Here is a 24340-nt window from a genome sequence, read left to right as displayed (position 1 = left end):
TGTATGTAAGAAGAGGAAACACAAATGTGTTAGTAGTATTTAAAGCACATAATTTGCCTGCCATCATATCTTCTGTAGTCAGAAGAAAACAGAACAGTTTGAGAGAACTCAGTCTGTTTGGATTATCATATAACTGTTACCATCTTAAGAACAGAGTTCAGACATTAATCATTTAGTGTTTGTTGAATTAAATTGAAAAGTACCTGTGAAATTAGTCTTTCCACATGGATTCTCTCTTGATTGTTTTAATAATTGTTTTCCATTGCCCTAGATGGATTGGCAGATTATCCCAAATTTGTGGCATATCTTATAAACTTGTAAAGAAACCCAATACTGACCTGTGAGTATGATGAACCCATGTTTCTTGTGGGTGTAACACAGTGGAGATTATTATTCCCATGTTGGCTTCCTTTTGCCCCCACTTGGGATACTATTGAAGTTCTTCCTTTTTTTGTTGATTAGTTTGTGTTCAGACAGCAAAAATTAATTTCAATAGTAGCCTATGCAAAGTATAAAAGATACAATATGGATAAAAAGTGGGGAGAAGGGGAATGGCAGCACTGACTAGTTTATATGACACAGAATATTTTGCACATATACTCAGTCCTTGTCAGAGATACACCATAGCTCAAATAAGGAAAATCTTCATAGTTCAGGGAAATGTCTGGGTCATTAAAGTGTTAATGGATGGTGTTTATGCAGCTGACTTTGAGAGTTTAACATAGAAACTCTCACAGCTTCAGAAGCAAGAATATGTAGATGGCTAATGCAAGCTCATCATCATTCACTATTCGAAAAATAATTTGGAATGTTCACTCTACTAAGAATGGATCAGGAGCATCTTCATATACAACAACAACACATTTAGTTAAGGCAGAATTTGAGTACTCATAGCTCTGTATAGGGCTATGAATGATTTCAAACCCCAGCCATTTTCTATCATATACACCCACGATGGAGAATATGAATTTTTGGGAAAGGATAACAAGCCAAAACTGTCATCATTTCATTTCAAATTGCCAGGGACTGAAAATCATTACTTTCATAGCTGCTTCATGGTTCCCACAGGGAGATGTCCATTTCATCAAACCACAAACTCATTTGGCATTTCCAGAAGTTTAGACCTTATGGGAGGACAGTGATGGAGAGCCAGAGAGTGATCATGAATTGCAAATTCCATACTTCTCTAGAAATGGCCCAGAATCACTTCTGTATAAATCATCTTTAGAGAAATTATATTCTAGTGAATAGGTCAAATAACTCAGGACTGGAACTGGCATATGGCCCATGTCTTCAGTGCTTTCCTTCCTAAAGTTTGTTCTTAGCTCTTTTGCAAAACTGCTAAGGTAACATTAGAGCCATGATAAGTATCAGATAAAATATAACGTCATGATGTTCATAAAAATCATTTTAGGAAAAAGAAAATAGAAACCAAAGGTAAAAGTAATTTTCAAATGGGAGATAAATCAACCATATTGGGCTCCCTTCTTGATTCTGTAACTGACAGGACAACTTTTGAGTCTCACAGTTTCTCATTCATAAATCTGTCATCTATAAATAAGACTTTACCCAATACTTCAGTCCCAGATAATTTGAGTCATTTATGTCGGTGGGTAAAAGAGATTCCATAATTGCACATATTTTTTCCTTCTTTTCTTCCTGTTGATTTTCAGGGCAGTGTATTAGTTTATAATGTTGTGTGATGAGTCAAAATTTTTGAAAAGCATTATATAATTGCTGCAGATTAATGTTTCTAGAAACTGGCGAGCCATCCTCTAGAATTGTTTGAAGCGTTTGTCTCCAAAGTTTGATTTAGAATGACTCGAAACCACATCTTTAGGGTAAGAGTATGGGTGGTGCTCGAGTACACAGATAACATTATGCCATTTCAGGCTAAGATATTGATTGATGTACAAATTGGCGAAAGTACTCAATCTTCCATAAGACTGGAAGATTTAAATCTGTTACAAATGCCATATTCATTTTCTAGAATAAATGCAATACCAATACCTAAGAGCCATGCTTAACATCAAATAGCAAGGTAAGATTTTTTAAAATTAGTTCCTAGAAAGATATGATCTCTCCCTCCTCAGAATTTCCATAATACTTGGGTTTTTTTTTTCTTTTTAGAATTTTATTTTCCAAATTACATGTAGAAATAAATTGTTTTTAAAAACTTTTTGTTCCAACTTCTCTTCTTCCCTCTCTTCCCACCCCCCACCCCCAAGAACTCAAGCAATTCAATATAAGTTATACATGAGTAGTCATGGAAAACATCTCCACATTAGCTAGGTTGTAAGAGAAAACAGATAAAAACAAAACTTCAGGTTAAGGAATTGTCCAAAAAAATGTGTTTCAAATACTTGTTTATGTTATTGCCCCCATCTTCCATTATGAAAGCTATAAAATGGCATTTTTTAAATGAACACCATGCTTTGACATTTATTGTTGTTAATGTTTCCCCACATTTTGTATCGGAATATTTTTTGTCACTAAATAGTCATGGTACGTTACTTCGGAAAAGGGAGGAAAAACTTGAGTGATAATTATAATGCGTTAAAAGTCAATTATAGGGGCAACTAGGTGGCACAGTGGATAGAGCACTGGCCCTGGATTCAGGAGGACCTGAGTTCAAATCCGGCTTCAGACTCTTAACACTTACTAGCTGTGTGACTCTGGGCAAGTCACTTAACCCCAATTGCCTCACCAAAAAAAAAAGTCAATTATAGGGCAACTAGGTGGCACAGTGGATAGAGCACTGGCCCTGGATTCAGGAGGACCTGAGTTCAAATCTGGCCTCAGACACTTAATAATTACTAGCTGTGTGACCCTGGGCCAAGTCACTTAACCCCAATTGCTTCACCAAAAACAAAACAAACAAACAAAAAAAGTCAATTATAGGACAGCTAGGTGGCACAGTGGATAAAGCACTGGCCCTGGATTCAGGAGGACCTGAGTTCAAATCTGGCCTCAGACACTTGACACTAGCTGTGTAAGTCACATAACCCCCATCGCCCCATCAAAAAAAAAAAAAAGTTAATGACAAACCAAATAATTGAACCCTAAAGAATCAGTGGGTCAAAGAACAAATCACAAAAACAATCAATAATTTCACTAAAGAGAATGACAACAGATGACAATTAGACATCCCACAAGTTGTGGAATGCAACCAGAGCATTATTTAGAGGAAATTGTATATCTCTAAATGCATATATCAATAAAAGGAAGAAAAAAAAGAACAATGAATTGGGCCTGCAACTAAAAAAAAAAAAAACTAGAACAACAAATTATATATCCCTAACTAAATACCAAAATGGAAATCTGAAAATCAAAGGAGAGATTAATAAGATAGAAAGTTAAAGGGGCAGCTAGGGGGCACAGTGGATAGAGCACCGGCCCTGGATTCAGGAGGATCTGAGTTCAAATATGACCTCAAACACTTGACACTTACTAGCTGGGTGACCCTGGGCAAGTCACTTAACCCCAGTTGCCTCACCACGCCCCCCAAATTAAATAAATAAATGAATGAATGAGTGAATACATATATAAATAAATAAATAGAGAGTTGAAAACAAAAAGAAGCATAGGAATCAATGGAGCCTTTCTTAAAATAAGTGGTATCTGTTTAAAACCAAGAGCAATCATTATCAGTAATTGAAATGTTAGTAGCCATCCCAGTAAGATCAGAGATGAAGCCAGAATATCCATTCTCACCACTGTTATTCAGTGTTGTATTGGAGATGCTAGCTATAAGCAGTAAGACAAGAAAAATTAAAACAATGAGGAAATAAAATTCACTCTTTTCAGATGATATGCTATATTTAGAGAATCCTAGAAAGTCAGCTAAAAAACTAGTTGAACCAATTAACAACTTTATCAACTTTGTAGGATACAAAATAAATCCAATAAATAATCATCATTTTCATATACTATGGGAGGGGGGAAGAACCAGCAGGAATTAATAGAAAAAATACATTTAAAATAACTACAGACAATATAAAATAATTGGGAGTCTGTCTGCTGAGACAAACCCAAGGACTGCATGAACACAATTACAAAGTACTTTATATAAATAAACAGATTTAAATGATTGAAGAAATATTAATTGCTCATGGGTAGACCAAGCCATATAATAGAAATGAAAATTCTGCCTAAAGTAATTTACTTATTTGGTGCCATCCCAATCAGACTGCCATGCAATTTATACCTCTGGGAAAAAAATTAAAATTCATCTGGAAGAACAAAAGATCAAGAATATCAAGGGGGAAAATATGAAGGAAGGTGGCCTAGAAGTACCAGGTTTCAAACTATATTACAAAATGGCCATCATGAGAACAGTCTATTACTGGCTAAGAAATAGAGCTGTGGATTGGTGGAATAGATAAGACACACAGTATTAAATAACCATAGTAATCTAGTGTTTGATAAGCCCAAAGTTCCAAGCTTTGGGAGCAAGAACTCACTATGTGACAAAAATTGCTAAGAAAACTGGAAAGAAGTTTGGCAAAACTTAGGCATAGATAATTTTGATTACATTAAGTTAAAAATATTTTACACAAACAAAACCAATGCAGCCAAAATTAGAAGGAAAGCAGAAAATTGGGAAGAACATTTTTACAAAAAGGTTTCTCTGATAAGGACCTTATTTCTCAAATATACAGGGAATTGAGCCACATTTTATAAAAATAAGAGCCATTACCCAATTGATAAATGTTCAAAAAATATGAACAGTTTTCAGAAAAAGAAATCAAAGCTATCAGTGGTCACATGAAACAGTGCTCTAAATGACTACTGATGAGAGAACTGCAGTTAAAACAACTCTGAGGTACCACTGCACATCTATCAGATTTACTAATGTGGCAGAAAAGAAAAATGACGTACTTGAAGGGTTGTGGAAAAATTGGGACATTAAAACACTGTTGGTGCAGTTGTGAACTGATCCAACCATTCTGGAGAAAAATTTGGAACAAGCCCAAAGGGCTGGCAAACTGGGTGTACCCTTTGACCGAGCAATACCACTATTTTATATTCCAAAGATATCAAAGGAAAGAGAATAGGGCCTATTTGCACAAAAAATAGTTATAGCAGCTCTTTTTGTGGTGGCAAAGAACTTGAAATCAAGAAGATATCCATCATTTGGGGAATGGCTAAACAAGCTGTTTGTGATAGTTGTGATGAAATACTATTGTGCTATAAGAAATGACATGGGGAGGTCGTTTCAGAAAAGCCTGGGAAGACATAAACTGCTGCAAAGTGAAATGAGCAGAATCAAGAGAAAATTGTGCATGATAACAGCAATATTACAATGATGATTAACTGTGAAAGACTTAGTTACTCTGATCAAGACAGTGATCCATAGGGCAGCTGGGTGGCGCAGTAGATAAAGCACCAGCCCTGGGTTCAAGGAGTACCTGAGTTCAAATCCGGCCTCAGACACTTGACATTTACTAGCTGTGTGACCCTGGGCAAGTCACTTAACCCTCATTGCCCCGAAGGGGGAAAAGAAAAAGACAGTGATCCATTACAATTCCAAAGGACTCATGATGAAAAGTGCTATCCACCTCCAGAGAGAGAACTGATGAACTGAATACAAACCAAAGCATACTTTTTTTCACTTTATGTTTCTTGTTATTTATTGTTTTGTTTTGCAACATGGTCAATATGGAAATATGTTTTGCAGGATTTCACATGTGTAATTGATATTGTATTGTCTTTTCAGTGAGGAGGAAGAAAATTTGCAACTCAGTTTTTTTTTTGAAAAAATGAATGTTGGAGCAGCTAGGTGGTGCATTGGATAGAGCACCAGCCCTGGAGTGAGGAGGACCTGAGTTCAAATTTGGCCTCCAATTGCCTCCTACTCCCTCTAACCCCCCCTTCCCCCCCCTCCCGCCGCCCCACAAATGTTTAAAATAAATTTAAAATTTAAGGAGTAGTGAAGAAAAATAAGTCAAGTTGTAAGCCTTAGTTATGAATTGTGTAGATTAGAATGATGTTACTTTAATTCATGTACATTTTTGTAGATTCATCATTTCTTTTCATTTACTTTATTTAGGGACGTGCCTCTTTAACACATGAAAAAGAAAAATTTGTCCATGAACATCGTGAAATGGATAAGCTTGAAGAGATTGTCCGAGAAATAAAGCCAACTGCCCTCATAGGTAACACCACTTTTTTTTTTACACATTTGATTTTTTAATTTCAAATTATACTGTCTACTGTTCTTATAGTTTATTAGAGAAACATTTGTTTAACCCCAGCTCAACAGAAATCTACTTAACAGAACTCTGAACTTAGAGAATTTTTTAAAAATTAAGTTACAAATTCATTCTAGGGAACAGCATCTTAAGAAATTACCAAATTCGGTGCTCAGATACTACTGTCTTATTCCTGCAAATACCAGATGTTTCAGATAATTTTAGCTGCCTATTAGTATGATAATTCACTTAGAATGTAAGCTCTTTAATGCAAGGAATTGTAACTTTTACTTTAGCTAGTTAGTGTTAGAACCTGAACTGAAACCTAGGTCTTATTATTCCTTAATCTCTTTAAACTAAACTACATTTTATCTCAGTGTCTTCCATAACACAACCACAAGTAAGAAGGAGGTGTATTGTTGTTGTCTCAGTCCTACTAGGACAAATAGCATAAAGCTTTAAAATGCCCATTGCTAAAACAGGCATGATATTGCTTTCTGGTATATGGTATTTCCTTTGTTCAAAACTTTGTATGTATAAAGAACCAAAAATAAGATAACAGACTTCAGATTATATGGCCTTAATGAGTAGAGAGAAATACAAAGAGAAAAAAAGTGAAAGCTTTATGTACACATGTATTCTAGCTAATGTTCACTTTACGGAAGAACAATTCATAAATTTTCCTTCTATTTAGATGACCTCAAAAGATAATTATTTTTAGTCTTTATGTCATGATCCCAAATATTTGTTTTTCAGTGGTGCTGATGAAGAGTACCTGAGACACAATAGAATATATGTGAAATGCAGTTTTATTAATGGTGATTAATAGCTTGTAATTAAGACAAATTATGTGCTTGTTTCTTTCAAGTAGAAATTGTGTCATGAATTTGCTTAGTAGTATAGTAGTCTTTACAGATAATAATACTTGTAATTAACTAATTTTGCATATAATTGGTTAACTTGCATGTAATTGTCTTATCTCAATAAGGTAGATCATATATCTTAAAAGGGTCAAAATCATCTCTTCCTTCTGTAGCCGTTCACCTTTTAATTTCTCATCTTAAGAACTCTAACTGCTCACTACTAGTGTCATCAGTATAATATAAATAATTCTTTGAAAAATATTTTATATGTTGTTTATGTTGAAAAAAATGTTGAAGCATTAAATACTTTAATTTTTTCATTTTATGTCTTCCTTGTTCTTTTGAATTACTTTTTCATGCTAACAGGCTTCTAATAATAAAATTATAGTGAGGTCCTAAATGAACTTCATAACTCTTGTATCTATTACTACCTTTTTTGAAAACTAATGAAGTTGGTGAATTTCACTTTTGAGTAGAGTGCCAGACGTAGCATCAGGAGTTCAAACTCAAACACTTAATAGCTGTGGCCTGGGCAGGCCACTTAACTTCGCTGAACTTTATTCTTCTCCTCTGGAAAAGGAGAAGGTTATACTAGATGGTATCCAAACCTCTTTCATCTCTAAATCCTTCTTTTCTCAGTCCACATGCTTTTTCTTAAGCAGTCACCTCCACTGCCAGAGTTTCAGATCCTCTCTCTTAGTAGCTGACTCTCCAGTCTCTAGAGTAGACCTCTTTCCTACCAGTCTTCTGTTTGTGTTCACTCGCATTTCCAAAACTAAACTTAGCACCTTTCCCAAAAAACTCGTTTGTGGTGTCACTACCTCCTTTAATGCTATGACTATTCTTCAGGTTCAAAACCTCAGTCATCATGACTCTTTCCTCTCTCCCTTGTCCCCAATCATTTACTATGTCCTGTTGCTACTTCCACAGTTCTCTCTTCTCTCCCTTTCTCCATTTTCACTACTACTAGCCTAATTCAGGTCATTCATTGCATCTCACTGGCATAAAAGCATGTTAACTGGTTTCCCTGCCTTCAGTTTCCAGCTTGCTCCTCCAGTCAGTGCTAAGCAAGCACTGGCCCTAGATTCAGAAGGACCTAAGTTCAAATCCAGCCTCAGACACTTGACATTTACCAGCTAAATGACCCTAGGCAAGTCACTTAAGCCTCATTGCCCCACAAAAATATATATATATATATTTTTTTTTTTAAAGCATTCCAATAAGTGCTAAGCACGGGGGATACAAAGAAATGTGAAAAATAGTTCCTGTTCTCAAGGATGATATAATGGGGGAGACAATATGCAAATACTAACATATAATCTACATACATAATAAATGTGAAATAATCAATGGAAGGAAGGCATTAGAATTAATAGTAATTGGAAAAGGTTTCCTGTAAGAGGTGGGATTTTAGGTAGGACTTGAAGGAACCCAGGAGCCAGAGATGAGGAGGGAGAACATTCTAGGCATGGGCGAAATTCTCAGAAACAGGAGATGGGATGCCTTGCTTGAAGGAGAGCCAGCAGGTCAGTGTCACTGATTTACAGAGTTGGAGTGAGAGATGTGATTTGTAAGATGTAAGAAGACCTACTATCTTTTAAAGCTGTTACTTTAGAATCGTGTCGTATCCCTGTAAGAACATTCTTCCAAAAATCAGATATTTCCAGGTAATCTTTGTTTGTCAACTCCATCCGTGATCCTGGCACAAGATGAGCTCCCAACAGGTCAAAGTAGTTGTTGTAACTCCCCCCATTCCCAGAGTGCCCTAATACCACTGTTAGGTTTATCTTCCCAAAATACTCTTTTCCTAGAGGAATGATGATGAAGCCTCCATTGGGGATATCCTCATACTCAAATCGCATATTAAGTCATATTTTTTCAACATAGCCAGTGTGGGAATTTGTTTTGCTTTGATTATGAATATGTGTTATAGTTCCTTTTTTTCCATTGGAGGGGTAAGTAGTGAGAACAGAGAAGAAAGCTAAGGACAAGAGTGTACTCTGTGTACCTTGATCCCCTCCCCCCAAAGAAAAGAATAGAAAAAGAAAGGAGTCATTGTTGTTTTTTAAATGGTCAGGTGAAAACAGATGTCCAGAAGCAAAGATAAGCAAGACAGCTTTTTAAATTAGATGTTGAATTATATACTTCAGTTACATATTGCATTATATACTTAGAGAAAAGTAAGCCGTTCGCAATAAAGATTTGTAGTTTAATATACAAGCCACTCTTTTCTACTACATATATAGAAGTGTTCATTTTAATTGATGGCTGTTAAACTCAAAATTAGGAAACAAAGGGAAGGTGAGATGAGAACCAGGATAATATAACATCATGAAAGTCAAGAGAAGAAATTAATTTTAATGAGGGATTGCTCAATAGTGTCAGATGTGAAAGAGAAATCCAGAAAAGGACAATAGATTTGTTGTAACCCATTTGGTTACTTTCTTAGGGTACAGTTTTAGTAGAGTAGAGAGGTTAAAGAGAAAATTGGTAGTCACATCAACCATGATTCCAGAGGACTAATGATGAAGCAAGCTAGCCACCTTTGATAGAAAAGTGATGGACTCAAGATACAGAATAAGACATAGATTCTTTGATATGGTCAGTGTGGGAATTTGTTTTGCTTAACTTTACTTTCTATAAGATGTCATAATTGGATTTTTAAAAATTATTATTTGTTCTTATTGTTACAAAATATTTTTGTCACAATTGTCAGATTTTAAAATTTATTCTTCCTCACTCTTTTTTCTTCCCTTTTAGATTTCCTCTGAGAGAATTATGCCTTAGAGTTGAAATATGCTAGATGATATTTTTTGATGATCAGAAATTTTTTAAAAACATTTTAATTTTTTAGCAGGGCTCCCACCCTACTAAATTGCATCCATAGAATTGTTTTCAGACAGAAAACCCATGTTGTTCATATTTTCATCTTCTATTAATGTCTAAAAATACAAATTTAGGTTCCTATTAAATCCAATAACTTATCAATTATATGTTAACTTCATACATTTTAGTGGCACTTTAGAATTTCTCTCTTCCTTTTTATCACTGTAGTTTAAAACAAGAGACTCATATTTTAGCTAAGCCAGCTCTAGAAAATTACAACGAAAACACCCATTGCTTTTCTAGGTATTCCTATGGGTTCTTAAATGGATGAAATAATAATGTTCCTTATCGCTGTGTCTTGTTCAGGAGTTGCTGCAGTTGGTGGTGCTTTCACAGAACGGATTCTCAAGGATATGGCTTCCTTCAATAAGAGACCCATCATTTTTGCTCTAAGTAACCCAACGAGCAAAGCAGAGTGTTCTGCAGAGCAGTGCTACCGAATGACAGAGGTAAAGAAAGGGGGATACTGGGATTTTGAAAAATAAATTTGGTCTGTTCCAGGACTCTTAGGATAGTAAAGAAATCCTGGGGGAAAGATAACAAGAGAAGAGCAAAAGATACCTTACTTTTCTAAGTGTCGAAGAAAAATTGACAGGCTAACATGGCATTAGAACTCTGCTTTTCTAATCTATTGCTTGGAGCGATAAGATATTTAATCTGATATTTTGAAGAATTTTCAAAAAAATTAGTGATATTTGATTTTTCTAATTTCATTTCACTGACTCTAATGTGATAAACTCAAAAATCTGGAATTTCAAGTCAGGGGGAAAAAAAGAGCCTATTCCCACTTGCTTATGGAAGTATTTTGGTGCCTTTTACCAGCTGTTCCCAAACACTGAAGTATACAATACAAAACCATAGTTTTATTTTTGGTCTGCTAAAAGATCTCCTCCCAGGTTCAGATTTTGATGCCAAGGGTGGAACTTTGGACAGCTAGTCTTCCATTTAGCCATCCTGTATACATGAGCTTCTAAATCCTTGAGTGCTTCACTGCTTCATAGAATAAAGTAACATTCATTGCAAGCAACACTTGATCTTTTTTTTTCTTCAGCATCCTCAAATAGAAACAACTGGGAAATGTATTATTAAAGAGTAGGAAATCTTTTTAAATAGTCTATGGTATGGGGGCAGCTAGGTGGCTTGGTGGATAAAGCACTGGCCCTGGATTCAGGAGGACCTGAGTTCAAAAAATCTGGCCTCAGACACTTGACACTTACTAGCTGTGTGACCCTGGGCAAGTCACTCAACCCCCATTGCCCCGCAAAAAAAAAAAATAGTCTATAGTAGAAATGAATACATTTTTGTGTTTTTATATTTTATAACCAATCATATTTTGAGGCCAGAAGAGCCAGGCTGTGCTTCAAAGGATGGTGCCAGAATGGGGGTGGAATTGGGGATTGAAGAGACTGCTGTTCTCAGCCTAACCCTTAGTCTCTGTTGCTGTTGGTGTAAGTCACACATGACACTCCATCTCCAAACCCTTTGCTTTTTCATTGGCTTTCCCTCATCCCTGGAATGCTATCCCTTATCTCTGTCTGCTCATCTTCTCTGGCTTCCTTCAAGACTCGGCTCAAATGCATCCTAGTTTTTCTCCTACCCCTTAGTGCCTTCTCTCTGAGATTACGTTCTGTCTACTCTGTAAATATCTTGTCTGTACATAATTGCTTGCGTATTGTCTCCTAATTACAATATGAGCTCCTTGAGGGTAGAAACTATGCTTTTGCTTTTCTGTGTCTCCTCAGCACTTAGCACAGTTTGTGGCATGTAGCACCTAATAAATAAATGCTCATTGACTGACTGAAAAATAGTGTATAAGTAAATTAATAAAATCATAGAGATTTAAATAAATAAAACCAAAAAAATAGTTTGAGGGAAAGTCCTCTTTTCTTCCATTTTAACAGTGCATATAGTGGGGACAGGGTTGGGGGGGGGTCACAGGGGGATGGGTAACCAAATGAAGAATGTTTCATGGTCCTTCTGACTCTCAGGTTTCCTTTGAAGCCACTGTTCTTCCTGAATATTGGTGGTTCCAAATCTTTACATAAAGTGATGTTTCAGAAGTCTTTTCTAAAATGTAATTTTTAGTGAACTGCAATTCAATTTATTTATAGCAGTAAATTTTTTACAATTGGTAGTTTTATGCAGTAACCAAAGCTAAAGATATCCAATCTGTCACCAAACTTGCCTTGATAACATACTACCAAATGAAACAAAATACTACCTTATTTAGGCTCACTTGGAAATATAACTCCTCAACTTTGCAACTTTTTATTCCTTGAAATAAGTTTGAATTGTTAGGTTCTACAGCTGGCAGGGGGGGCAGATGGCCAGAAAGCACATTGCAAAAACTGATACTTAGAGGAAGAATATTCTGAAACATCTCTTGGTCTCACTATTACAGCCTGCTTAGGACACACAGAATCTTTGGTCTAAAGACTATCACTTCATTGGAGCTTTTGAACTTGATATATTGGCTTTGTCAAATAGTCTTCTTGAATGATAGAAACCTATTTGTGGAGAGCTTCCTGCTTTTAAAAAACAATCAATCAACCGTATTACTCTTTTTTGGGGGGGGGGTGAGGCAATTGTAGTTAAGTGACTTGCCCAGGGTCACACATCTGAGGTCAGATTTGAACTCAGGTCCTCCTGAATCCAGGGCTGGTGCTCTATCCACTGCGCCACCTAGCTGCTCCTAACTTTATTACTCTTAACTACATCTGCACTGGCAACAAGCACAGATTGACACAGTCCCCAAAATCTTTTCCTCGTGTCAAATGCTGCACACCTGTCATAGCTATACCTACCCCCACCTCCAGCTCAAAGCAGGTGCAATAGGATGCTGCTCCAATATGAATGGTCTATTATAAAAATATGGTAATGGCTGCGCTGAAAAATGGTAGAGAATAATATTTATCTTCCTCACTTCTGGCTATGGCAAAAAATAAAACATAAATAGGACTGCAGATATTAAATATCATTTGTAAACTGGCTATACTGATTCTTTTCTAAATCATATTTTCCCTAAACAGAATGTAAATATAAATCTAGTATATCCCTCAGAAATTTCTTTAGAAGTAATGTGGCAACCTCAAATTATTCCATTTCAAATAATTCTGTTATCAAATTTCTTAACTATAGTTATTGTTGGGTCATTTGATTTGTATCTTCGTGACCCCATTTGGGGTTTTCTTGGCAAAGATACTGGAGTGGTTTGCCATTTCTTTCTCTAAATCATTTCAGAGTTGAGGAAACTGAGACAAAGAGGGGTAAGTGACCTGTCCAAAGTCAAACAAGTAGTGTCTCAGGCCAGATTTGAACTCAGGAAGAGGAGTCTTCCTGACTCCAGGCCCAGCACTGTATCCACTGTGCTACCTAGCTGCCCAATATGTAACTGAGAGGAGAGTTGTTCAGCCATTTCAGTTGTATCTGACTCATTGTGTCCCCATTTTCTTGGCAAGGATGCTGTAGTGTCCAAAGTCAAATTTGAACTCAGGTCTTTCTGACTCTAGGTCCAGTGCCCTATCCACACTGTGCCACCTAGCTGTCTATTTTAACTATGGTAGTCATTTTCAAAAGTCTACAGTTGAATATCACTATTGAAATGTTAGATGGTAAATGTGGATTATCTGTTCTGAAGGACAGGGTAACAACACCTATAGTATAAGTTAGACTTTGGGTGCATTTTCTGGGGATGAAGAATAAGACTATGAGAACAACAGGGCCTCTGAACCCTGGAATTTAGTACTCTGACATTATGGAATTCTGCCCAACCTTCTTTGTGAAGGTAATTAAGAAAAAACTAAACATTCCCTGCCAAAATACCAATTATAATCAAGCACCAGCTCTGGATTCAGGAGGACCTGAGTTCAAATCCAGCCTCAGACACTTGGTACTTACTAGTTTTATGATCCTGGGCAAGTCACTTAGCCCTCATTGCCCTTCCAGAAAAAAAAAAAATACTGATTATGCCTTTAAATATGCCTTCTATTATGCTTTGCTTTAAAAACATACACTGTCTCTTTTGAAATTGACTTGTTTTTTCTATTGCAGGGACGTGGCATTTTTGCCAGTGGCAGTCCATTTGATCCTGTCACTCTTCCAGATGGTCGGACCTTCTATCCTGGCCAAGGCAACAATTCCTATGTATTTCCTGGAGTAGCACTTGGTGTTGTAGCATGTGGATTGAAGCACATCATTGATAAAATCTTTCTCACTACTGCTGAGGTATGACTATGAAGTGTACTATATGACTAGCTTAGCCTATGAAACATGTTTGTCCTATGTCTGTTACATAACACTTCCTTCACTTAGCCCCTGCTCCATGAGTATTCCATCAGCTCTAAAACCTTTAATCCAGAAGCAACATTGTATTACAGAAGAGCAGAAATGGTAGAAAGAACAGTGGTTTAGAGGCAGAGACCTACGCTAAAATCCTATTTCTGCCTCTCATAAGCCCTGTGAAATCAACCTTTCTCAGCCTAGATTTCTTCTTCTGTAAAACGGTTTCTTCCATTTGCCTACCTAACAGTTTTAAGTGAAAGTGATAAACATTGCCTATAGCCTTTGGGTTCTAAATGATTGAGAATTTTTAAAAGTTAAGAAATACTTTAAGTTTTTGAGGCAACTGTTAACATTTTGTGCCAGTGCTTGAGAAAGTTGTGAGGAAGACAATACATTTGAAGAGTAACTGGGGTTGGGAGGCCTAGTTTTGAATCAGTCTCCCTCCTCCCGCCACCCCATTCCTGGGGAACATTACTTAACCTCTCTCTCAAAGCCTCACTTTCCTCTAGTAAAATAAAGGGTATTGGACTATATGACTGCTAAAGACTCTTCCAGCTCTAAAATTATATATTTTATTAAATTCTAATTTTTAATAGAAATGTTTTCTTTCCCTCCAATTTCCACCCCATTTAAAAAAAAAAGTATTCCATGTAACAAAATGCATAGTCAAGCCAATACATTTCTTCTTTGGCCATGTTCGAAAAAAATGTCTCATTCTACACCCTAAACGCATGCCTCTTTGCCATAGATAGACTTTGTCATTGATTCTCCGGAATCATGAATGATCATTTTATTGACGGTAGTTCTTACGGTGCTTTACTTTTACAGTGTTGTTACTGTTGTATAAATGGTTTCTCCTGGTTCTGATTTCACTCTCTTCATTTATAAGTCATCGAAATTCTTCACTTATATAATATTGATGTAATATATATATATATATATATGTTTTTCCAGTTTTGCTTATTCTACCTTTCAGTTCATTCATCTTTCCATGTCTCTTTGAAGCCATCTATTTCTTCATTTCTTACAGAACAACAGTATTCCATTACATCAATTTTACACAATTTGGTAAGCTCTTCCCCAACTGACTGGACATCCCCTTGGCTTCCATTTTTTTGCCAACAAAGAAAAAACTGCTAAAAATATTTTTGCGCATATAGGATCCTTTCCTCTTTGTCTAATAATATTTTATTTTAGGTTGTATAACTGCATGTCAGAAATACTATTTTCTTGCTTTGTATCTCTGGTTAATTATAATAATGTAGTGATTCCTAAAAATGGCCAGTTCACTTTTTTCACATGTGTATTTTCTTGAATACAGTGTTATGTAACTTTGATCTGAAGTTATAAATCATAACTAAGAACTCCTAAGGGCAAGTCTCTTGGAATCTTATATTATAACCATTATGCAGGAAGAGTTTTTATATAGGCAACAATTAAAAAATACTTGCTCTCAAAGAACTAATGTTCTACTAGAGTTAAAGATTTATTATGTGTTATTATTATTAATCTTTGCAAAAAAGAATAACATTATATATTATTTCATTTAAAATATAATCCTGCTTGTTTTGGTGAAAGTGGAGCAGCATACTTATAGTGATTTTAGGGTTTTACACAGCACTTTCCTCACCAATAGCCCTATGAATTACAAGTCTTCTTTTTATACATGAGGAAAAGAATCTCAGAGAGGTTGTGGCAAACCTTGGTCACACAGCTAGTAAATGTAAGAACCAGTGTTCTAACCCAGGTATTGCAACTCCAAGTCCAAAACACTTTTTTTTTTTAATAGTAATAAACTTTTTTTTTTTTGATGAGGCAATTGGGGTTAAGTGACTTGCCCAGGGTCACACAGCTAGTAAGTGTTAAGTGTCTGAGGTCGGATTTGAACTCAGGTCCTCCTGAATCCAGGGCCGGTGCTCTATCCACTGTGCCAACTAGCTGCCCCAGTAATAAACATTTTTAAAGTTTTGAGTGCCAAATTCTTTACCCCCACCCTTCCTCCTTCCCTCCTCCCTGAGGCAGTAATCAATCAGATGTAGGTTATACATATGCAGTTATATAAAACATTACCATATTAGTAATTTTGTATAAGAAAACTTGTATTAAAAAAAGAGTGAAAAATAGCATGCAGCGATCTATGTTCAATCAATATCAGTTCTTTTCTTTGGAGGTAGACAGTATGCAGCATCACTAGGCCTTTGGGATTGTCTTGGATCATTGTATTGCTGAAAATAGTTAAGTCATTCATAGTTCTTCATCAAACAATATTGCTGTCTCTATGCACAGTGTTCTCTTGGTTCTGCTCACTTCACTCTTCGTCAGTTCATATAAGTCTTTCCAGGCCTTTCTGAAATCATCCTACTTGTCATTTCTTATAACACAACCATATTCCATCACCATTACATACCACAGCTTATTTAGCCATTCCCCAATTGATGGGCATTCCTTTGATTTCTAATTCTTAGTCACCACAAAAAGAACTGTTATACATATTTTTGTACAAATACATCTTTTTCTCTTTTTTGGGATGTGTCTGGGATACAAACCTAGCAGTACTGAGTTCAAATCCAGCCTCAGACACTTGACACTTACTAGCTGTGTGACCCTGGGCAAGTCACTTAACCCTCATTACCCTGCAAAAAAGATAATAATAAATCTAGCAATGGTGTGGCTTGATCAAGTGGTATGCACAGTTCTATAGCCCTTTGGACATAATTCTAAATTGCTCAGATGTGCCAAAACACTTTCCATTGTACTACACAGCATATCTTTATAGAATGATGAGTTTTTGATAACCAAAATCTTCATTGATTTCATGTTCTCATGCTTTAACATTTCACAAACCAGAAACATGAGGAAGTAACTTATTATCTTAAGATTGCCCTACAACTACAAATCATAATTAAACTGAATTAACTCAAAATTAATAAGCATTTCTTATCATGTAAAATGCTATTATGAATAGAAATTATATTTTTATAAGTCATTCTGTATTCAGTAGCCTGCCTTTCCCAGAGCAGAATAGTTGCAGTTACTGAAATTACCTGCGCCAGTAGATGTTTGGAAGAAAGAGTGTTCTACACCTGGCTCTTCCTGTACTGCACTGGGAGTATAGTATCTGATGTCTTGAAGTTGCTTTAGCCCAGAAAAATGTATTAAATATAAGCAAACGTTAAAATGCAAAATAATCTTTTCCATGATGTTCTTACGTTAAGGAAAATAGAATCATTGTTTATAACAATTCTATCACCGGAAAACAATTTTTTGTTTTGTTTTTGAGTTCCATAATCAGGTTTTTTTTTTAATCCTAAATCACTCTGTCTCCCTCTAGTGATTGCTTGAATCCTCAAATTTGATGTCTCTAAAAAGAGGCAGTAACGATTAATACCAAAAAGTACTAAGTTAAAATAAACCAGTATGTGGATCTAATTCGATCCCTAATGTCCTACTTTGTTCTATATAGTCTTATCTTTTCACCTCTATTCCTCTCTTGTTTTCCATAATGCAATACAATCCTAGATTTGACCCTATTTTCTGACCACTGTGGGTTCCTTTTCCTTTTCCCACCCTTTAACTGTGGGTATTGTACAAGACTGAATCCTGGACCCTTTAATGAAATCTCATCCATTGTCATGACTTCATCTATTACTCTCATAATGGGTGATGATATCTCTATATAGTCATATCTTTTCATGTGTCTTCCTGTCTCATAATTTTAGCTGCCTAAAAATCAGAAAGCCAAGAGAAGCTCACATGGCCACCTGTCCAGGTTTTTTATCCCTTTTGAGAGAAGTGGGTCATTATACATTAAATAAATCTAATTGGTTAGCATCGTTCAGTTGCATTGGTTGACATGACTTGAAGGTTGTCTACATTAAAATGAACTCTATGGATGTCATCAGGGAAAAGAATGCAAAAGAACCTCATTCAAGTTGCTTAAGGCTAAGTCCATTATCTAGGTGTGGTTTAATCTCATCAGTTCTTCACCCATCTAGACAAAAGAATCTACTATTCCCTGCTTCAAAATCTTCAATGTTTTCCCATTGTCTATAAAATTAAGTTTAGATATTTTAGCAAAGAATTTAAGGGGGCAGCTAGGTGGCACAGTGGATAAAGCACCAGCCCTGGATTCAGGAAGACCTGAGTTCAAATCTGGCCTCAGACACTTGACACTTACTAACTGTGTGACCCTGGGCAAGTCACTTAACCCTCATTGCCCCACAAAAACAAAAAGAAAAAAAAAAGAATTTAAAACCATCCTTATCCAGCTCAGTCTACTTTTCTAACCTTATCTCCTACTTTTCCCCTGGACAAAGTCTAAACTCTAACCAAAATAGATTTACTTGCCCAACTATAACTTTGTCACCTCCATGTGGAGTATACTTTCACCCATCTCTTCCTGTCTAAATCCTGCATAACCATTAAAGTCTAGCTCAAAGGACACTCCCTTTGTGAATCTTCCCCTGACTCCCATCCCCAGTGTAAGATAAATCCTTATACTTCTCATAGTGTAGTGGGACACAGGACCCCAAGAACACTTAGAGACCCTAATCTCTTCATCCTTAAACTTTAGACATTAAAACCAAAGAATCCAGAAATGAAAAACAGCTCCATCTCCCACCTCAGAAATGTGGTATAACCAGAGTACATAGACTGGAACATTCAGAAATAGTTCTATACATAAATAAGCATACTAAGGACTGCAAGGAACAAAGATGATATGCAAGTTCCATACATCTAAGATATGGATTCCTTGCACATCAGGATGTATGCTGTATATATTACTGATAGCCCATTACTCAATCTTCAGGCAATCCCTCCCAAGTAGTTTTGTAATTCCCTTACTCAGCACTTAGCTTTCTTTGTCTGTAAATGTATTTAAGATAAACTCTTGCCTCACTTGGGGAGGCAGTCTCCACCTTAACTCTGCCTCCCTGCCATGTATTCCTCTCTCCTAATAAATCTCTCTGTTTTACAAGATTTGCTGTGAGCCTCCAATTCTTTGGGTGAGTTAGCCCTCCTGAACCAGGTCAGAGTTCCTCCCATAACATTGTGTTCCTCCCACAACAATAGTATTTATCACATCCTTGTTGTTGTTCAGTTTTTCAGTTGTGTCCAACACTTTGTGATCCTGTTGACCATAGCCACCAATACTATCTATGGAATTTTCTTGGCAGAGATATTTGAGTGGTTTGTCATTTCCTTCTCCAGTGGATAAAGGCAAACATAGGATAAGTGACTTGCCCAGGGTCACACAGCTAGTGAGTGTCTGAGGTCAGATTTGAACTTAGGTCTTCTTTACTGCAGGTCCAGTGCTCTATCCACTGAGCCCTCCAGCTACATCCTTATCATATCCTACCTTGTATTAAAGTTTTGTTTATTTCGCTTATCACCTTACTCTTTCATATGCCCCTTGAGGGTGTAAGGAATTAATTGTGATTTGGAGTTTTTATAACCCCATCTTTGCTTCATCATGGTCAGACTGAAAAGATGCAACCTTTAAAAGCCTAAGAGAAGATGGGTGTGTATTTTAAGAGATTATGGAACAAACAACACAAAGAACATTTATTGAGTCAGAGTATCAAAACTATAGTACCTAAGCCCCATCTGGAGTTCCGCTACCCACATGGGCCTGGCCAAATTATAATGGGGGCAGCCTAGGGGGTATGTTAAACCAATTGGAAACTCAGCCTGGCTATAGGACCTCCCTTCCTGTGAGAGAGGCAGGAAGGGAGAGGGGGTGGACTCTCAGAGAGGGACAGAGGAGGAAGGTTGAGAGAGAGAGGAGCTGGTGGGTGTTTGATCTTCAGACATAACCAGGAGACACTGCAAAACTGATTCTTCTTAGAACTGCAGAGTCCAGGGGGTGGTGAGTGTGTTCCTTCCAATGAGGCTGGCTCATTAAGCCAGCTGAGCTAGAAACAAGTTCAGTATTTGAGTTAGTTTTTGCCAGACCTAAGTTGTTCTGAGTACTTGCAGAGCTTATTCGAGGTACCTGGGGGCCTTTTTACCCTTAGAGACTTAGATTCTAACTATCTCTATGCCCTTTCTCATTGTACATGGATTTATTAACTCCACTTGTATTGTAAATTATTGTTCTCATTAATAAAACCTGATTTGTTTGTGGAAAAGAGGCTGTTACTCTCCTTTCTTATTATTCTGGAAGACATAACTGAAAAAGAGGCAGTTTGGAGAAGGGGAAACTCTGGACCTAGAGGTCCCCCGTTATTTTCTGAACCCCAGTATTACAGCGAGCCATCCAATTAACTCCCCATACTAAATTTGTCATGGACAAGGGTAAGGATTATGCCTTAATCATTGTGTTCAATTTGCATCAGTTCATACAAGTCTTCCGAAGTTTCTCTGAAACTTCATTTCATTATTTCTTGTGTTCTTTTTTGTCTGTTTGTTGTTAGATTAATGTTTGGATATTTAAAAAGATGCTAAATTGTACCAAAAATTTGGTTTAGTCAGTATTATTCATGTGAAGTAAGTTTCTCCTCCCAAGCTCCCCACCACCACCACCACCATACTATTGTAATAAAGGCCTAGGTTATGAGCTGAAATGTTAGGGAGTATCATCATTCACTAATATTGATATTATTCCTACCACCAAGTCTTCAAGTCTTTGACACATGGCAAGCACTTAGCAAGTATTTGTTGACTTTTACAGGATTCCTGTTATGAATTATAAATTGCATTGGATGGTTTAAAGTTCAACTTTTTTTCCATTTTATTTCTAGGTTATAGCTCAGGAAGTGTCACCTCAACACTTGAAAGAGGGTCGTCTATATCCTCCTTTGAATACCATTCGAGATGTTTCCTTCAAAATTGCAGTGAAGGTAAAACCTGTTTTTGTATCCCCCTTCTTAAATTTAAATCTGGTTATATAAAGTAAATAAATACACACACACATATTCTGAATTACTGCAAATTGACCCTTTACTCTCCCTCACCCCCATATCTCATCAGTTCCCAAACCTGTCCATTCTTCTTCCAACACCTCTCATTTTTATCCCTTTCTCTCCACTCACAGCCCAAAAATGAGGAGGAAGAGAGGATAAGTGAAGGTTGGAAGATGTGAGAACTCTCTTACAGATGTCCTCAATTTTCTTCATATAATAAGAAATATAGTTTCCTTCTAAAAGTACAGTAGAGGTGGGATTGGAAATTCCTTTAGTGACCTACTATATTCTGGCTGATTTGAATTTAGAAAATAGTTACTAACCTTACATAGTTTTTCTGGGCCTAGTGTCTTTTAATACTTAGGTAAAGTTTGATTCCAGAACTGCTCATTGATACAGTATGACTACATAATGAGTATAATACTAAGTCCAATAGTTATTGCTCCTTCTACTGTACCATACAACTAGCTACTCCTTTAAATTCAGTATGTTTATTGAAATATAAATGTATGCTTTATTATATTTCCAGATTGTGGAAGAATCATATCTTGATAATTCAGCTACTGTCTACCCTGAGCCCCAAGATAAGGAAGCATTCGTCCGTTCTATGGTTTACAGCACTGATTATGACCAGATTCTCCCTGACTGTTACCCTTGGCCTAAGGAGTCAATGAAAATCCAAAATATTCATCAGTTCTAGAAACACAGTAAAGCAGCAAATATTTGTGGCTCTGTTGGTGGCATTTTGAAGTTTTTTCCTTTGTCCAAGATGAACACTTTTTGTAATGATTGAAAAAGCTCTCAAATTAAGATAATTTTTATATATTAACTTTATAGTTTAACTATCTCTTGATTGATTGACAGTCATTAATCCAGGTTAGAATAAACAGCCCTTTGGATCATAGTCCAGTATTTGCATTCTGTTTGTTCATATTTTCAACACGAATCTTTCTGCCCCAAGTTCTTTTTAAAGGTTGTACCTACTGAAAATCTCATTATTTTTACATAGTACACTGAATATTAACATTAAAACTAGCAATAAATCAATACAAGCAACTTTAAGATATGTGATCCTTTTGTTAACCATTTTGTTAAGCTGTACTTTTATAAGAATAATAAGTTTTGGGAACAGAGCCTTTATACTTACAACAGAAACTACAATGTCAATATCTTTGCAGTTTCTAAAGAAAGTGACTTCTCAGGTTTTCATCAGTAGCCCTTGATTATGTTGGTTCAATTTTTTCAACTGATTAAAATTTTTTTTGAGAAGGCTCAATCAATACTGTTTACAATGCTTTGTATAACTCCTTGTTTATTTCCTTTCCATCATTCACCTTATTCAGTAATACTCTACTTTATCCACTGCATTCCCTGCAAAGAACTTCACCACCTCCTGAGACACACCTTCCCACTCTGCAGCTATCATGCCATAGCTTTGGGGAAAGGGACCACGCCCCTGTTTTCAACGGAGGCCCATTCCCATTCTCTGTGGTATAGCAGCTGGGAGATAAAGAAGGCAAAGTGAGGTTAAGAATGTTCCTTTTAGCAAGACCCCCCTGGGTCTGAGACTTAGTCTCTGTAACAAGTTGTCTTTCTGTATGGCTTAGTGCCATAACTCCAAACCAGCTGACTGGGTTGTTCCTTCTTTTCCATTAATACTTATCCATTGTTAACTCAGGTAATTGAGAGTTACCTGTATTGCACTAAAATAATCTACCTCTGCAGTTCAGAGGGAAATTATAAATGAAAAATTTATAGAACACTATTCCCAATAAGTCACCTGTATCTTGTTTTTAGTTCTGTTCTATAGGAAATAGTCTTGCATCAACTATAAGCCATCATTTTACAATTACCGTGATAGTTATAGAAGAACATTTCTTGGGATACTGAAGAGTTTTACTTTAACAGTCAGCAGTTGAGCCAATGACATAATTCGAAAGCTCAGGTTTAACAATCATTTATTATTTATCTATAGAATTATTTTATTAAGACTTTTTCTTCCTTTTGAGGTCATTCTTTTGATGATATACTTCGAGGTAAAATGCACTAGAAAAATATTTTCTACAGTCAAAGACTATACCAAATTTTGTTTTTAAGGACTAAGAAAAATGGAGTGGTAGAGGTGGGAGTAGGAGTTTTAAGGGTAAAAGTCAACAGAGTTGTCTAATTGTTTTGAGAAAGTAGCTGAATGAATGTCATCACTCTTCCCTGTTTCTACGTTTTCTTGAAGCTCTAGTAAAACCTATTTAGCTATGCAAAAAGATTGTAATGAACTATTAAAAATATAAATGCTTAACCTAAAGAGTGATTTAATAAAATAATAAAAGATGCTTATGACCTTTCTTTTTTTTTTTTTAAGTAATTCCTATCAGTACCTCACAAATCGATAATGTGTTATGGCCTTATATTACTTGATATCATGGGTTTTAAAGAAACTTTAAATTTTACCATGAACTGGCAGAAAATTCAGTTTTTTATTGTAAGATTATCATGTACCTCTTCCTCAATCAGCCACATAGATTATCAAGGGACCATAGGTCCAAAATTCACAAGAAAAATTTAGAACATGGCAATATTAAAATAAAGCAGAACATTGTGTGATTATGATAACTAATCTTGGCCCTGGAGAAAAGATGAGGAAATCTACCTTCTCCCGTTCCTCTGAGAGGACTATGGCTGCTCAATATCTCATATGTTATCAGATTTGGAGGCTGTGTTGGTTTTACTTAACTGTTCTTCTTTGTTACCAGGGAATAACGCACTAGGGGTTAAATATATATTTGGAAATAATTATAATGTAGAAAAAAATCAGTAGATCTCAATTTTAAAAGAAGGATAAGAAAAATAGATGATAAATAATACATGTAAAGTAATAGTTTTCAGTTAGTAATACAGGATTTTTTTGTACCTCACACAAGCACCACAAAGGCCACTTGGGCAGAAGTTTTGGAAGGAATGGGAGGACAGACCATTCCTTGGGAAGATGAAGACCCCAGAACACCACAAGGCTACAGTAACAACAATTTATTTTTATATATATATAATTTAAATGGTCTTTCTAGGCATGTATTACTCACTTTCCACCCTCTAGGAAGCAGGCCATCTGGTAGCTTACTGTTTTAACTAATCTTGATAACTAGGTGTTAAGGTATTAAGTTTCTTCACGTTTGACATCTCAGCTGGTGATAGGAGTATAATGGTAACCCCTACA

The 24340-nt window shown here is 36.2% G+C and overlaps 1 protein-coding gene across 1 annotated transcript in view; it reads left to right on the top strand.

Annotated features, from left to right (window-relative positions):
* ME1 (malic enzyme 1) overlaps positions 1 to 23463 on the top strand; it is a 198460-nt gene extending 174997 nt beyond the window's left edge. The window contains 5 exon segments of the mRNA XM_043999505.1: positions 6053 to 6158; positions 10250 to 10392; positions 13994 to 14167; positions 20968 to 21066; positions 21659 to 23463. Coding sequence (XP_043855440.1) covers positions 6053 to 6158; positions 10250 to 10392; positions 13994 to 14167; positions 20968 to 21066; positions 21659 to 21829 — 693 coding nt within the window. The 3' untranslated portion in view covers positions 21830 to 23463.
* The last annotated feature ends 877 nt before the right edge of the window (positions 23464 to 24340 follow it).

This window comes from Dromiciops gliroides, chromosome 4, assembly GCF_019393635.1.
Source record: "Dromiciops gliroides isolate mDroGli1 chromosome 4, mDroGli1.pri, whole genome shotgun sequence".
Classification (NCBI taxonomy): domain Eukaryota; kingdom Metazoa; phylum Chordata; class Mammalia; order Microbiotheria; family Microbiotheriidae; genus Dromiciops; species Dromiciops gliroides.
The sequence above is the reverse complement of the archived record's forward strand: the minus strand, read 5'-3'. Positions and strand labels throughout refer to the sequence as shown.